The following is a 17,503-nucleotide window of genomic DNA, read 5'->3' on the forward strand; positions in this document are numbered from 1 at the left end:
TTAAATGTGGTTCATCATCTAGATTTAATTTAAACTGTGGTATAAGGCAAGGTTGTCCCATCTCCCCTTATCTCTTCTTGTTTTGCACTCAGCTTATGAATATTCATATTAAGACAAGCCAATTAAAAGGTATATCTATTGCTGGTAGGGAAATTATAATATCCCAGTTAGCAGACGATACTGCACTGTTCCTAAAAGATCAACATCAAGTCTCAGCAGCTCTCAAAGTGGTAGATGCCTTTTCTAAAGCTTTAGGCCTTTACTTAAACATTAACAAATGTGAACTGTTATCTGTTAAAGACTGTCAATTACAACAAATTGCTAATATCCCAGTAAAGGAGTCTGTGACATATTTGGGGATTGTCATTTCGAAAGACCAAAATTCTAGATGTAAGATAAATTTTGATCCCATTCTCCAGAAAACTAAAGCAAAGCTGAATCACTGGCTTTTGAGGGATTTATCCCTAAAAGGTAGAGTTTTGTTATGTAAAGCTGAGGGACTGTCTAGATTAGTATATACTGCGACTTCACTCGCTGTTTCTAAGGAGATGTGTAAAGCTATTGATACTGCCTTATTTAAATTTCTTTGGAGAAACAAAACTCATTATATTAGGAAGTCTATAATAATGAATAATTATGAATCAGGTGGTTTGAACTTCCTTGATTTCAGCACTTTAAATAATATTTTTAAAATAAATTGGATTAGACATTTCATTCTAAATCCAAACTCCCTTTGGAATTTCATACCCAATTTTGTTTTCTCCAGAGTAGGTAGTCTTGATTTTCTCTTGATTTGCAATTATAAAATTGAGAAAATCCCTCTAAATTTGTCTTCCTTTCACAAACAAATGTTGCTTGCTTGGTCCCTTTTATATAAGCATAATTTTTCACCCCATAGATATTTAATTTGGAACAATTACAATTTATTATTTAAAAATAAAACCTTATTTTTTGAAAGATGGTTTTTAGCAGGTATAATACGAGTAGATCAATTACTAAATCAAGAAGGTATGCTGCTAACTTACTCTGAGTTTCTAAATCTCCATAAAATTCCAGTGACGCCCAGGGAGTTTTCGATTGTCATGGATGCAATTCCCACAGGGGTCTTGGCATTATTTAGAGCTAATAACCAAACCAGAACTGCGCCCCTTTCTTCCTTTAATTTATTTGATACTGAAATTGGAAAAATTTGTTTTGCCCCTGGAGTCGTAAATGTAAATAAAACCATTCGTTCATTTTTTCAAAAAGACATTGTCACCAGGCCAAACTGTATTGCTTACTGGAATAGATTGGTTGGAGGTTTGTTATGGAAGGCCATCTGGACTTTACCAAACAAATATTTATTGGTAAATAAAGTAAAGGAAGTAAGTTTCAAAATCTTACACAGATACTACCCAGTAAATAATTTTCTTGTCAAATTTAAAAAAGATATTGATCTGAATTGTTCTTTTTGCAATACATTGCCTGAAACTTTGTTTCATCTGTTTTGGCATTGCGCTCATGTTAACAAATTTTGGAAAGATTTGTCTAGATTTATAATTGACAACATTGACCCCTCTTTTTCTTTATGTTTAGAAAATGTTATATTTGGTTTTAATAATAGTCCCTCAAATAAAAGGAAAGAGTACTATATTATAAATTTAATTTTAATTTTTGCTAAATTCCATATACATAAATGTAAGTACAGTAAAACCAAACCTTTGTTTTTGGTTCTTGAAAAAGAAATGCAATTGTATACCAAAACTATATTTCATTCCCACAATAAGAAAGCAATTAAAACTATTTTGGTTTGTGAATCCTTTGATATTTTTATGTAATGTTTAGCCTCCCCCCCTGGCTGTATGTTCTTTGTTTTGTTTATTTGCTTATTTTTACTTTCTCCATTTGTATATATTACAATTCTGAATGTACATTGATATTGTTTTGTTTGAAGTGCAATAAAATTATTAAAAAAAAAAAATAAAAAAAAAAGTATCCTCTCGCGTGGCCTCCTGGGATAGAAGAGTATCCATCGTTGAGCACTCAAAAATCTGGGCGGAAGCAGTAAGCCATCCGGGAACTTCTCGCCTACTCTTTTATGAATACTGATGTTTCGAACGTACTGCTTCCTTCACGTACTGTTTTCGCCTACTATATAGTAGGAAAGTAGGCATATTCGAACGCACTTAAGTCCGAATCTCGCGATAATTAGTACGTCACCCAGGTAATTCTCGCCTACTCTTTTGGATTCGTACATACTTTTTCGCTCGCCTACTCTTTTTCCCATACTAAATAGTAGGGAAGTATGCGGTTTCGAACGCAGCCATTGACTTGCGTTATCTGAGCAATGAAGGCCGTAATACTTAATGCTGTCTATTAGAGGGGGTGACAGGATAAGTCTTTTCTACTCTCTTCCCTGTTTGCATTAGCCTGACTACGTCAGACTTCCTACTTCCGCTAATTTCATTTCGCTCCTGTAGCAGAGCATGTCTAATAGGAAAAATCCCGCTGGTCTTCAGAGAGACGCTATATGCAATGTATATTAAATTAAATTTTATATTGTACATGTAAATTGTGTATATTCTATAGCTAATATTTAAAATCTCAAGTTGCGTCAATATAGCAGGAGAAAGACCGCGAAATTTAAAAATACTACTGTTAATGTCACGAAATGTAGTTTTAAGAGTTTTTCAGTCGATAATGTAGTTGTTTTAATCTCAAATATGTTGTTTGTTTATACAGATAGCGCCTATTTAAAAATTATCTGACGTTTTCGGAGATGTTCAACGGGCGCTCAGCGCTCATGTATCCCGCCTGGCAGAGCCTACCTCGGCCAGAGCAGCTGACGTTTTGCCGCGTCTATGGAGTGGTTAAACATGAGATATATATAATTCGTCTTGTGTAGGCTATGTCTAACGGACGATCTTTGATATCATTAATTTGTTCCCTTGCAAATCGTTTTGGCTGAGGGCAAAGTTTAGTTTTATAACTATGGCTACTTATACTTTCATACTATTATTGATCAATAAAACTAAAATTTAACAAAAAGAGACAGGGTTGTGTAATTTTATTTTATATAGCCTATGTAAGAATATTTTTATATATATATATATATATATATATATATATATATATATATATATATATACATACATACATACATACATATATATATATATATATATATATATATATATATATATATATATATATATATATATATATATAATTATGATATCACCAACACAGCATGTATTTTTTTTTTATGTATGGGATGGGAAGTAATTCAGAGTAGCCTATGTTGTCTTGAAAGAAATCAAGCATCACTGACAAAGGCCCAAAAGAGACCATGACTTTCTAAAAGATCTTTTAAATGCAGATTGTTTGTGTTTTTGTTTTACTTTTAGGACTGGAGAACATCTAGCAATGAGATGTCACGACTTTTTTCTGTTTGTTAAATGCTTAGTTAGGGTTGGGATCTCTGCAAAGGAATACCTTCTCACAACATAGCGACACTTTATAGTTAACTTAATGAATTACTAACGTAATGATAGCAGTAACACCAAAACGTACTTTGCAAGATTAAGCGCTGTTTTATATGGATTAATGTTAAGGCAAAACAATAACTAACAAAACAGCATCAGGCATAAGAGACATCAGGATTCAAATTGTCCTTAAAAGATATTGATTTCTTGCAAGAAATGTTCCCAGTCTACCCACAGTTCAGCTGCAGGCAGAGTGAGCATCAGAGCAGAGGTTGACCAGCATTTTTATAGTGTTATCTCTTGTCACCCACCGGCCACCACAGCACAAGGAACAGAAGGGACCCCCCCTTGACCCCGCCACAGAACAGGAATTCTCTCATCTCTGAAGTCACACACACCCTGCAGCTGTATTAACATCATAAAAGAAACTCAAAATACAGACAAATGAATGTATAGCATTCATTTGTTAAATCATTGAAAATAAAATATAGAGAAAAGATACATATTTTTTTTATAACAATTAACCCTTTCATGCATAGTGGTCACTACAGTGGACAGCTATAAAAAAAAAAATCTTAAATTTGCACGGGTTTTGATGGCATAGTTGCACATCATCCTCTTCAGTGGACCCACCCTTGTGCATCATCCTATATAAATTTAAACCAAGTGGCAAGCCGTTGTGTTTCAATTTTTTTTCCCCTCCAAACCAAGATGGCAAATGGTCAGTCAGAAATGCCAAGTTGCTCCAGAATATCCACCCATTCCTTCTGTCCTAGGAGACTCTTGTAGGTAAAACAAATATTGCAGCATCAAGCAATATCTAATGAGTCCTATCACAGTTGGGCCATTATATGTAAACGTGCCATTTTTTGTCTCTTAGGGGAAAAAAAGCTCTGTAAATCTTAATAAACCATAAAACAAATAAAATATTTTATAATTATAATTTAGTTTCCATAATATAATAATATAATAATAAATTAATTTCTGTTTCTTTTGTTTTTAAAGGATTTTAATCACATTTTTGTGCAAAGCATCTTGCAGAAATGTTGAAACTGGCATGTCCCTCAGTATGATTTTTCTACTTATGCTTGCATCATCTGCCTTTGATGGTAGAAGACAAGTGTTCTCTTCTTTTCTTTGAGTTTATGTAATATCTGAAAGACAGAGACATGCTCATTGTGTCAGCCCTGTTACCAGAAAAGCATACGTTAAAAAGTTATTTGTACATATTTAAAAAGGGATCTCCATATCTCAGCTCAGGAGAGGTGTAGAGAGGCAGGACTTGCACTACTCTCTACGCCTCATCGCCCTCTATCAGAATCCAAGGTTTCAAGAAGATCTGAGAAACTTTATTTTTCGACCCAAAAATACTATAAGGACTACTACTACCCTGTCGTTTTTTTGGGGTCGAAAAATAAAGTTTCTCGGATCTTCTTGAAACTCTGGATTCGGATTGAGGGTGATGAGGCATAGAGAGGAGTTCAACTCCTTGTTCTCTACACCTCTCCTGAGCTGAGATATGGAGATCCCACGAAGCATTTGTTACACTGTGCAGAATAGTGGTTTCACGGACAGTGGAATTTTGGGATGAATCGAGAAAAAATGTAAAAAAAAAGAAGAGTAAAACAGGAAAAAAAATATTTTTGTGTGTGTGTGTTTTCTGTGTATGAATAAAAATGTGCCAATGTATCCACTGGTTGTGTCTTTTGTGTTCATCATGTGAAAAGGTTTGTGAGGGGGGGAACCACAAGCAACATAACTTACCAGTTTTGGAAATTTATTGCACCAGTGTGTTAGACTATGTTGTAGTGTGTGTGATTTTGAGGGCTTGTGTGTCCTGTCTGAGGGCAAATTTTGGTTTTTCAGCAAGAGTGAATGGTTTTGAGTGTAGAGCTTCATTTTGACCTGAAAATAGGATGTTTGGGGAACTGGGTGAGACGTTATGGATTTGTGTTTATAGTTTTGAGAATATGAGGCATAGTTTCAAGAAATGTGTTTAAGCAATCAAGAAAAACTGTAATACTATGATTATAATTTTTCTTGCTGTATCTGTATTTCTTTTATGCACCTGTTCTGTATATTCTAATGCAAAGATGATATTGCCATGCCGTTTGTACATTACAAAAAAAAAAAAAAACTATTCGAGATAACGTCATAAAAGGTATGTGTAAAATGAGTGTCCTCATTCATATAAATCAACTTAAAAGTTTAATAAACCAAGTAAATCGATGATTTTTTAAATTTAGGACAGTCGAGGAGGTGGAAAAAAAAGGAATTTGTTCTCTTGTCAGTGATGCTGAAATTCAGGTACATGTAAGACTTTACAAAATTTAAAATGGCTAGATATTGTTTGCTATACGAAATATTTTTTTCAGGAGTTGTTTCAAGGAATTGTGAAAGGCTCGGTGAAACCCACGTGGAACAAATGGTGGCAAATTAAGACTGGGAAAATGGCAAAACCTAAGCGCTTTCATCCAGCCTTGTCAGCACATGCTGAGGAACTTTTAGGACACATTGACAACATTGTGTTTGAGCAAAAGAAGGACAAAAAACTTGAACATTTTGACCTTTTAATGTGTGAATTGATTCCTGAGGTAAGCATTTTATGGGATCGTGTTGGTACAAATAAGTACTCCAATTTTTTTCATACTACAGAAAAGCAGATGAGCACAGAATATGACGAAAGAAAGCAAATGTGTGTTCAGTGCAAATAAACTTGCTGTGTTTTATTAATAATTTAACGAATTATGTGTTTTTTTTTGTTTTTTTTATTTATTTTATAACTGTTGGTCCATTTCACACGTACGATCACACTGGTGTGATCAGTCTAGGCTGGTCCCTGGAGCGTACGATCACACCGGTGTGATTAGAACGGTCAGCGCATCACGTGATCAACTGCTAAATTCAAATGTGCTTTCGCGCGTTGGCTGGCGCTGAGCCAGAGACAGACGCACTCAGAGCTGTCATATATCACAACTTTTCAGTGTTTTCAACCACATAATGTTTATTTTAGGTTTCAGACATATAAGTACTAAAAAAACAATACATTTAGAGTTTGTAAAATACACACTGATGTCAAAGGAAGAGGCAATAATAATCCTTTCCATTATAATTTTTATTCATATCAGATACACATTGTGTAAGTAACTTTAAAGTTTACTCTATTCTTCTCCCAGTTCACCAGCCACTTACTTTTATGTATTTCGGGAGAAGTGGATGAATTCACGTGTTGTAAACAATCCAACTGATCCGATTCTCTGAACTGCGTCTGCGGCACAAACTAAGATGGCGGCGCCCATCGCGCATACAGCTCAACTAACGCGATCGTTATAAAGGTGTTTAAACAACAAAACACTTCCACTTGCATATATTTGACAATCGGAATATCAGATATTTCATGCCATATCTAACAAATTTGTGAATATTTTGAATAAAAAAGGAAAAATGACATAAAAGCAGATCATCATTCATTCAGCTCTGTTGTTGCTGCGGTGTGTCACGTGACAAGCAATGACGCGTCACCATGGACACCATAAAGTGACACATTCTAAATAACGGTCGCCTTGAAAAACTCACGCTGGGGGGTCAGCCAGAATATTTTAAACTTACGTGTGAAAGGGTTAAGCCTTATTAAGCGTTTTCTTGGTTTTCTATGGGAGGAAAACGTACAATTAAACTCGTTGCATCCATATTCAGAGCTCAATTGCTTTGCTTTATTTGTATGGTGTTTCCTGAGTTTGGTCTTTTAATACCAGTGTCTCAATTAAACGCGTTGTGTTCATATTCTGTGCTCATCTGCTTTTCTGTAGTATCCATTATAAGCATTGTGTTTACTGAGTTTGATAAAATCGTTTATTTCTTTTAATATCAGTCTAATGCATTAAGCCATGTTAACGTTTCAGTGCACACGGGTTTCGTGACATCATCGAAGTCCCATTTCATTGGCTAGCTGCCAACCAATAAAACGGCTCCTTTAAACCCCCCGCTCCCGCCCCCCTTTCTCTCTCGCCGCCTCTCAGTTTCAAGTGCACAAGTTAGTTTTGCACCTGATATATCGCGAAAAGAGTAGCAAAAGTCAAGGCGCGAAATTTGAAATTGCAGTGACAGATTTGAGAAGTTGCAAGTGCCTATTTGAGGTAGTACTGCGAATGTGAACGTAAGATTAAATGCAAAATATATATTACAAGTTTGTGTCTGTCGTTGTATTTCTGTGAATGGCATTTTACACATTTGTGTCTACTTGTCTGCAGCTTCAGATTCAGAATACAGGTTTGTGAATATTGTATGCGAGTATGAGAATATTGTAAAATATTGTATATTTTTATTTTACAGGTTTTCACATGGGAGCTGTGAGTGTAAATGTTCATGTACAAGTACGAATATTTATTGTACAAGTTCTCAAATTCACATTTACGTGCTCTCGAGTTTTGCTACTGATTTACCTTCATAGTTTCGAGCTCTCGAGCCCGCGATGCGCGGCGATCGGAGCCCGGAGGCCATTCTGCCCCTGGCTGCACACGCAAAAGCGTGGGAAGCTATTCCAGGCGCATCAGAATGGGTGCTAAGCACAGTAAAAATGGGCTATACTCTGCAGTTCGCTCGCCGCCCTCCGCGCTTTCAGGCGCGTACCGAGACGAGAGTGAATGGAGAAGTAGCACATCTACTTCGAGCAGAAATAGCACACTTCTGTGCAAAGGGGCTATAGAACCGGTTCACCCTTCTTTGAGCGAGTCAGGCTTTTTACAGCCGTTATTTCCTCGTTTCCAAGAAGGACGGAGCTCTCAGACCGATTTTGGATCTGAGATATTTGAACAAAGCTCTTATGAGAAGACCGATCAAAATGCTCACAACCAGGCAGATCCTCGCGCAGATTCGCCCGAGGGACTGGTTCATCTCTCTCGATCTGAAAGACGCGTACATTCAGATCCAGATAATACCCCGTCACAGGCCATTCTTGAGATTCGCCTTCGACGGTCAGGTATATCAATACACCGTCCTGCCGTTTGGCCTGTCTTTAGCACCCCGTACATTCACAAAGTGCATGGACACGGCTCTCGCTCCCCTGAGAGGGCAGGGAGTGCGAATTCTAAACTATCTGGACGATTGGCTGATTTTAGCACAGTCAGAGGCCGAACTCATCCGCCACAGAACAGTGCTTCTCTGCCACCTAGAAAGCCTGGGGCTTACGGTCAACTGGACCAAGAGCTCGCTAGTGCCCAGTCAATCAACCTCTTTTCTGGGTTTGGATCTGGACACTGTAGCGATGACGGCCCGCCTGTCGACACAGCGCGCGCGTTGCATTCGACGCCTGGCTGCATCCTTCCGGCCGGGCAGCACCGCACCTCTCAAAACATTTCAGAGGTTGCTGGGTTGTATGGCCTCAGCTGCAGCAGTGCTTCAGCTGGGTCTCTTACGAATGCGCCCGCTACAACGCTGGCTGAATGCCCGAGTGCCTCACAGAGCATGGGCTTCCGGCGGCATCCGAATCAGAGTGACTCAGAGCTGCGTTTCAGCACTGAAGCCCTGGTTAGCGGCCGACTGGTACCAGCGAGGAGTGACAATGGGAGCTATCTCACACCGCAAAGTTATCTCGACGGACGCTTCCACCTCAGGTTGGGGCGCTCTTTTCGAGGGCAAACAGGTTTTTGGCCTGTGGTCAGACCAGGAAAAATGCCTCCACATAAACTGTTTGGAGATGATAGCGGTCGAGAACGCGCTCAAGCACTTCCTCCCATTCATACAGGATCACCATGTGCTAGTCCGCTCGGACAACATGTCCGTGGTATCCTATGTGAACCGACAGGGCGGTGTCAGATCCAGGAATCTGTGCAAGCTGACAGAACGCCTTCTCGTGTGGGCTTACCGCTCGCTGCGCTCGCTGAGAGCCGCGCACGTGCCGGGCCACCTGAATGTCGGTCCAGACAGACTGTCCAGGGACAACATTCCCCCGGGAGAATGGTCCCTGCACCCCCAGACAGTCCAGTTTCTCTGGCGCCTATTCGGCAGAGCGGAGATTGACCTCTTTGCGTTCGAAAGACAACGCTCACTGCCCGAAATATTACTCGAAAAGCGAGGATGCGCTGTCCCAGACATGGCCCAGCCTCCCGCTGTATGCTTTTCCTCCGATCTCCCTGTTGCCACAGGTCATTTCGAGGATCAGAGAAACGCACCACTCAGTGCTTCTGATAGCCCCGCGCTGGGAGAACCAAACTTGGTACCCAGAGCTAGTGACGCTGTCGCACTCATCCCCATGGCCGATCCCGGTGAGAAAGGATCTCCTCTCCCAAGCCGGTGGATCGATCTGGCATCCCCATCCAGAGCGTTGGTCTCTGCATGCATGGGTGATCAACGGATACCCGTTGACCTGTCAGAAGGGGTCGTGAACACGATCACACAGTCTAGAGACCCCTCTACGAGACGGCTCTACGCGTCTAAATGGTCGGTGTTTTCCAAATGGTGCGCTACTAAAAGCTTGGATCCACGCGCATGCAGGGTCCCGCGGGTGCTCTCCTTCCTACAAGAGCTGTTGGAAAAGGGCAGGTCCCCTTCCACGCTCAAAGTATATGTGGTGGCTATGGCAGCGTTCGTGGAGACGACGCGCGGCCGGGCAATAGGAAGGAATAAGCTTATTATCCGCTTCCTCAGAGGAGCTAGACGGATGAACCCCCTGCGGCCCCCCTCGGTTCCTTTTTGGGATCTGTCCTTGGTCCTGGGGGCCCTGAAGGCTTTTCCCTTTGAACCGCTCGAATCCGTGGATTTAAAGTACCTGTCGCTTAAAACCGTTTTTCTTCCTTGTCTTCAGTTAAACGTGTGGGGGATTTGCACGCGCTATCTGTTAGCCCTGCATGTCTTGAGTTCGGACCGAACGACTCGAAAGTCATTCTCAGACCGAGACACGGTTACATCCCCAAAGCGATTGGAACCCCTTTTAGGGCACAAGTCATTTCCCTTTCGGCTCTGCCAGCATCCGACAATGGGGACAGTGATAACCTCCTATGCCCTGTCCGGGTGCTGAGAGTTTACATCACATGCTCTGCCGCTTTCAGGCGTTCAGAGCAGCTCTTTGTTTCCTTCGGCGGACGCACCAAGGGTCTCGCCACCTCGAAACAGAGCCTGTCCAGGTGGATAGTGGACGCGATTGCAGCAGCTTATGCCTCCAAACACCTGCAGTGCCCTCTGGGTATCAGAGCCCACTCTACTAGAGGCATGGCCTCGTCGTGGGCCTGGTCCAGCGGAATTTCTATCCACGATATTTGTATGGCAGCGGGCTGGGGCTGGGCCCTCCCCATCAACATTCGTGAGGTTTTATAACCTGGAAGTTCCCGCCTTAAAGGCAAAATTATTGTCAGTATAAGTGACATGTATGCTCTGCCCAGTCTCTCATGTGCAGACTACGTTCACATGCTAACGATACTTCTGGTATATACTTAGGGTGAAGTGTTTTTATACTCAGACCGGCTGGGCTGCTCTGTTTCTCATTCCCCTCTACGCGCTGTTTTACCGGTGCTGGCCCGCGCTGCTGGCCGCCCGTATTCCACTATGTAGCGCGGGGGTTTATTCTCTTCATGAAAGACCGACTATGTCGCTCTTTTCTTACCCTAATGAGTGCTTATGTACTGTGTGGCCTCGCTCTGCCGGCCCTACTGTTTTGCACTACTATATGCTTATAGACCGGCTGCGCCGCTCTATTTTATAGACTGAGTGAAGTGCTTTGTGCTGTGCTGGCCCGTCTCTCCGACCGGCCACATATTCCAGCAGTATGTTTTCCCCGGTCTCCCTGGGATTCATGGGCTGGATGCTCGGCGCACACGGCGTTGACAAAGGGTTCCCGATGCGTAAGCAACTTACGCAATACGAGAGAACCTCTCATAAGAGAACGTACTCGGTTACCAATGTAACCTCGGTTCTCTCTAGAAGAGGGAACGAGTATTGCGTAACCTGCCGTGTCGCGCCACGAGCTTTTGCGCTTCAGACTGCGAAAACCAGATATTTAGCCTGTGAGCGCTGGTTATATACACGCTGGCCACACCCATTCTGACGGTTAGAAGGGTGTGGAGGGCGCGAAGCGCCCTCATTGGAGGCCGCGTATCAGAGGCACTGATAGGCTTAAGCAGTTGCCGCCGAGCAGCCAATGAGCACGCTTATACAGCCTGCCTAGGTCTGCCGGCTGCCGCACTGCGTTGACAATGAATACAAAATTAAGGATAATTTTTGGCTTCAGATCTCGAAGAAAGAAGACTTTCCCGATGCGTAAGCAACTTACGCAATACTCGTTCCCTCTTCTAGAGAGAACCGAGGTTACATTGGTAACCGAGTACGTTTTCATTTTAAATCCTGCATTACCAGATTTCATTTTCATTTATGATAATTTCTCTAAACTTTATCACAGTACTAAGTTTAGTATACAACAGTTCTATTCTGAACCTACAAACATAAAACTTTCCAAAATATCGAAGTGATTCTTATGGATATCACCACCATAGTTCGTCACATATACAAAAATATATCCCAGCCAATTTTCAACATTTTAATCACTGTTCTAGATTTGACTCAACTTTGTTCATTTGCAATAATATGTTATGATTTGTTCACAAACAACAGGCCCAGACAGTTCACAATTGATGTAAATACACAATCTCACAATGTCATTACAGTCAACTGCTCTTTCAAATCCTGTAGGAAAATGAAGAGTCCTCATAAAGGTCGGTGATATTTTGACAGTAGCCTACCTCTGCAGTTGGGTTCAACCTCATCCAGTGGTGGAGTGGTTAACATCAAGGACACACACACCGGAGATCTGAGTTTGATCCCCAGCTGGATCATAACACAAATCAGCTTCTGCACTGTGCAATTTCCAAATTTGCCAACTGCATAAGTGATGTTGGTCATCAAAACATGAAAGCTGTCTGAAACACATATAAACAAATGATGCAAAATGTGTATAAATCCTATATGACTTTGATTTGACTAGCATATGATTCAATATAAGAACTTTAAATTATTTGTATATAAATCTCAGTTATTTTCTACTAATAGCCTACCCTACCATACACAATTGTATACTTTTGTCATGTAAAACTTTTTACAGTACTCATATATAACACAGAAATCCCCTACAAGTTGTATGTGTGCTATTTAGTATGAAAGTGGCCATAATCGGTCTGATTTTGTATAGGACATGTATTGGGCTTACATAAAGCACAGAAGGTAATTCTGGCCGATTTAAGTAAGGAAGATATATGGTTGCTGTATATGAACCATGCAGGGTTTTTTTCATATGGGAACCTTATACAAGCACATAGACAGATGTTAGACAGTTAATGAATGCATAAAGTTAAAAGGGGCTGTTGAGCTAAAAAAAAAAGCCTCTTTTACAATTCCTTGTGCTTGATTCATGTTGGTGCAAGGACCATCCATTGGCCCAACGACGGAATCCGACGGAATCCAACGGCCTGGCGAAGGTATAATGCACGTATGTCTTTTCAGCGCTCCAGTGAAGTTCACTTAATTTATTGGAATTTAGTTTTAGTATTACTTTAGCTCTATGTGTAATCTGACTCCAATTTCAAATGATAATCAAATTTAGATTGTGTTTCTGGTTAGAAAATAATCATTAAATATTGATTATGAATTAATTTAGATCTTTGTTTATTCTGGGCATCTCATAATTTCAATTATTAATTCACTAACGGACCCGATGCCGCACAGAGTCACACGTCCCGGGTTTATGTGGATCTCACGGACACAGCCTCGCCGATCTTGGTCAGAGGGTGCAGGGTTTGCTAATACCTCTTAAGTCGGTTGCCTAACTGCTCACTCATACAAAAAAGTGTAGTTTATTTAGCCACTTCCGTACAACTTGCCAAGTCAGTGATAGACAGAAATCAAAAGGTCTTCAGATGACGTGCCTAATGCCCCGTTCATATGCCCTTTAGTTTGACCTATCCTGGACACAGAGCTGCGGTAGCACCAGCCTCCTCATAATCTACTAAAATAATGATTTCAGAAAACTTCAGAATAAATCAAGATGTAACATTTATTTGTCAGGTAAAAATGTATCATGCCAATTACAGAAGTAAATGATTAAAAGCCAATTCAGAAATAATAAATACATGACATCATTTACTCAAAGATGACTCTAAAAGTAAGAAATGTATTCCTGACAGAGACACACAGTGATGTGTGAGTGTTTTCCAATGGGAAAACACTGAAACATCACTGTATGGGGGAGTCTCCTGGTAAAGGGTCCCAAAGACTGCTCTGACACCTCACCTTAAATACCACAACCAGAACAAAAAGGGTTATACAAATATTGTTTAGAGTTGTTTGGGCCAATCCATTTACCCCAGGGGGTATAGCACCTGGTTTCTTGAGATATCTTAAAGAGATATCACCCAGAGAGGAGAAACAGGATTCTCCTAGTTTCTCAACCTTTATTTTCAACCTTTTCTTTTATTTGTATTATTTTCTCACATTCACTTGCATTGACGATTTTTCAACCTAGAGCAGTGGGGTTTTACGGATGGGCGGGACTTACCAGCTCTATAGCGCACGCTCTCTGTAGGTATATTCATATTTTGCCGCTATGTGAAAAAATCCAGCAAAATGCGCCGGCGCGTTTGTCGACCCCAGAGGATTAACTTTAGCCAAACCATAAATTGTGATTAAAATATGATCACTCACATCAAGACGCCGCTGCGGTGGTGGAGTCCATGCAGGAGGAGCAGTGTTTGCACTGCGTCGCTTTTCAGAACGAGCTGTGTGGAGAAGAAGCTGTGTGTATCTTCAACCTGAAGAGGGCAGCACTCAGATGATTTTACACCATATATTGTAGAATTAAAACACTTTATACCCAAATGTCAAAAAAGTTACTTGAATCAATGAACAGCACTAATAAAACCCCATTCTTACAGATCATTAACTAAAAAAAGTTGGTTTAGGGTTTAGTTACCCTTAAGCCCTCATGTTTACCATGCATCTTTGGTCAAGTATTGTCCATGTAACTACTGTTGGTAAGGTCATGTTTGTGATTATGCTAAAGTTTGGAGTGCCATGCCTTTGTTTTGGATTATTTGAATAAACTGCCTTTGGGATCTCCAAGCTTGCCTTCAGTGGACCTTCATTACATTAATACCCGGTCTAAACTTAACCAGTGCCAATCTAAAATACATCTTTCTTTATCAGTGAAAACAAATGTTTCAATGAGTACTGTCACATCTCACAACTTTTTTTTTTTTTTTTTTTTTTTTATTTAAACCATTTTCATTTAACGTTTCTCAATGCTATATTTCCCAAAACAGAACAAAATCAAGACATTCAGAGATAGTTTGAAACTTACAGTATCAAAGGTTCACATTTTACAATGTGCAAAATGATAAGGTTACTCTATTTTTAGAGTTAATTTTATTTTTATTTTTAAGGTTATTTTTTGTAGTAAGATGCCATTGTTTTTAACTTAAATTATTATGTGAGTAGATTGCAGATTGCAGATTGGTTGCCAAAATCAGTTTAGTGGTCATTACAAAAATATTATTTGGTTCTTGAAGAGATCTCCAGGGCTGGCTGGATTGGATTCCAGTATTTGCTTTAGTGAGGTTTTCCGCTTTAGCAACATTTACAACTTCTAACAGTGTTCAGTTGATGTAGAAGTTTAAAAAATCAAGGATCAAGGATTGCATTAAAGAAAAGCATAAAAAATATAAAAGTATAAAGACATAGGTTTAGAATAAACATTTACAAATAATTAACATTTTCAGCATTGTGAATAATATTATGAATAAATAATGGAACATTGTTTCTAAAAATAATTATACACACACACACACACACACACACACACACACACACACACACACACATTCACATAAATCAACGTGCGCACACACACATTCACATAAATGCATGAAAATAGTTGTATACATGTAAATAAATATTATTCATAGATTTTTGAAATACAAATATCAAAACGGAAAGCAGAATACAATACAGATGGAGTAAATGAACATACTTCTTAACAACCAAACAAACAAGTCTGAAATAGAACATAATTTTAACTAGATACAGTGATGTCAGAGTAGGGCTCAGTTTCTGATTGGATGCTGTGATTGGGAGGCTTCTACATGACCAGGGATCAGCAGCTCTACCTGTTATTCACTCCAGGACTGTTTGATATGCCGTTTGCTCTACTCACTTCTGAATGAACAATGGAGATGTATGGTGTCCTGCTTATGCTCACTGTTATTGTGAGAACTGAGACTCAAGGTCAGAATTTTTTTTTATAAAATGATATCTGCTTATTTATAAAGTTAATGTATAGATAAGCAAGTATGATCATGAGGAAAATTAAAATCCCAAAAAGATGTTTGTCTGGTACCCAAAACCTGTCAGCAGAGTATTGTCTGATACCCAAAATTAGCTTAACTTTATTTTGTCTGATATCTAAACAACAGCCTTCTATCAGCCTAAGAGGCATGCGGAGGAAGCCAGTGGATCCTAAAGCATAAGACTAACAAATTTTAGTTGTGTCTGTTCAATGTTCAGTCAAACATTGTCTGACCAGCTCAAATTCAAGTGTTATTATACCAAAGCAATGAAAAATGCTTCACAACATCATGTGGCATTAAAGCATTGAAATTGAGACATTCTCTCTCTGACTTGTTTGTGAAGACAACACAGTACACAACATACGATTAAACAGTAATTGAAAATAATATAAAATGAATGATCAATGAATGAATCAGTGAAATTAGTAAAAACGTATAATAAATGATATATATATAATTAAATGGAATAATTAAATGGCAATGAAATGAATGGATATTTTAAAAAAAGAAGGCTCTCTTGAAACTATTCACAAAGGTTGCTACTCCTTAGATCCTTCAGTATAATATATTATCTATTCAAAAGCACTTTTTTAGGGTTGAGAAACATTGTTGTTTTAAATTGTTTGTTTCTAAATACTATCACTGTACTGATTGCACATCAGATAAAGTTCATCCTTTGTTATTCATCCATACTGTTAATCCATTCTGTCTAACATGACACTTTATCTGTTTCAGTTGAGCACAGGGATGTTGAATTTGCTGGATGTTCTGATACAGAGAAAGAATATTTGATTGAATTTGATGGAGAGGAACTGTTCCATTCAGACTTCATTAGAAAAGGAGGAGTAGGGACAGCACCTGACTTTGCAGATCCTTTCAGCTTTCCTGGATTGTATGAGACTGGTGTTAGTCAAATGGAGGTCTGCAAAAAAAACTTAGGCACAGACATTAGAAATTTCAACTTCCCGGATGAACAACTAGGTAAGACATCCACATTGCATACAATTATAATATTTTTTCATGATGGATACAAAATCTATATAATAATCTGAAGTTTACTTTTTTGGAGATGTGCAAAGAAATCAGATGCTGAAATTACAACCAATATAATCAAGATTTTTTTATTTATTGTGGTCCAAGATAAAATGCACACAGAGGTCCCAACTACAAATCAGCCTCTATTTTTGTGTTTTCACAGACATCCCAGATACTTCCATCTATTCAAAAGCTGTTGTGGTGCAGGATGTTGCGAACACCCTCATCTGTCATGTGACTGGATTTTTCCCTCCACCTGTCAATGTGTCATGGACTAAAAACAATCAGATTGTGACAGAAGACACGAGTACAAGCCAGTACCGCAGAAAAAATGACGGCACCTTCAACATCTTCTCCACTCTGAAGTTCACGCCTGAAGAGGGAGACATTTACAGCTGCACTGTGAACCACAAATCCATTCCAGGCCAACCTCAGACCAAAACATGGGGTGAGGCACTGCTTCATAGATTCAGTGGATATACGATTTTTATTAATTCTAATTGTTCCCTAATTCTTTTTTTTATTAGATCAACTGATATTTTACAACAGACATCATCTTAAACAATTTAGGGCAAGCATGACATATCCTAAAAAAAATACTTCTTGAGAAGTTTATTAGAAAGATTTTGTAGACATTAATCATAAACAAAGTTTCATAAAAATTGGCCATATCTAGGAAAA

At 39.3% G+C, this 17,503-nt stretch overlaps 1 protein-coding gene across 1 annotated transcript in view; it reads left to right on the top strand.

Annotated features, from left to right (window-relative positions):
* LOC311098384 (H-2 class II histocompatibility antigen, I-E alpha chain-like) overlaps window positions 1-17,503 on the top strand; it is an 88,227-nt gene that overhangs the window by 67,033 nt on the left and 3,691 nt on the right. Inside the window, exons 2-4 of the mRNA XM_084138559.1 lie at window positions 15,640-15,725; window positions 16,523-16,768; window positions 16,986-17,270. Of these exons, the coding sequence (XP_083994685.1) occupies window positions 15,668-15,725; window positions 16,523-16,768; window positions 16,986-17,270 (589 nt within the window). The 5' untranslated portion in view covers window positions 15,640-15,667. The remainder of the gene's footprint in view (window positions 1-15,639; window positions 15,726-16,522; window positions 16,769-16,985; window positions 17,271-17,503) is intronic.

Source organism: Abramis brama (assembly GCF_963993115.1).
Source record: "Abramis brama genome assembly, chromosome: 16".
Taxonomy (NCBI): Eukaryota; Metazoa; Chordata; class Actinopteri; order Cypriniformes; family Leuciscidae; genus Abramis; species Abramis brama.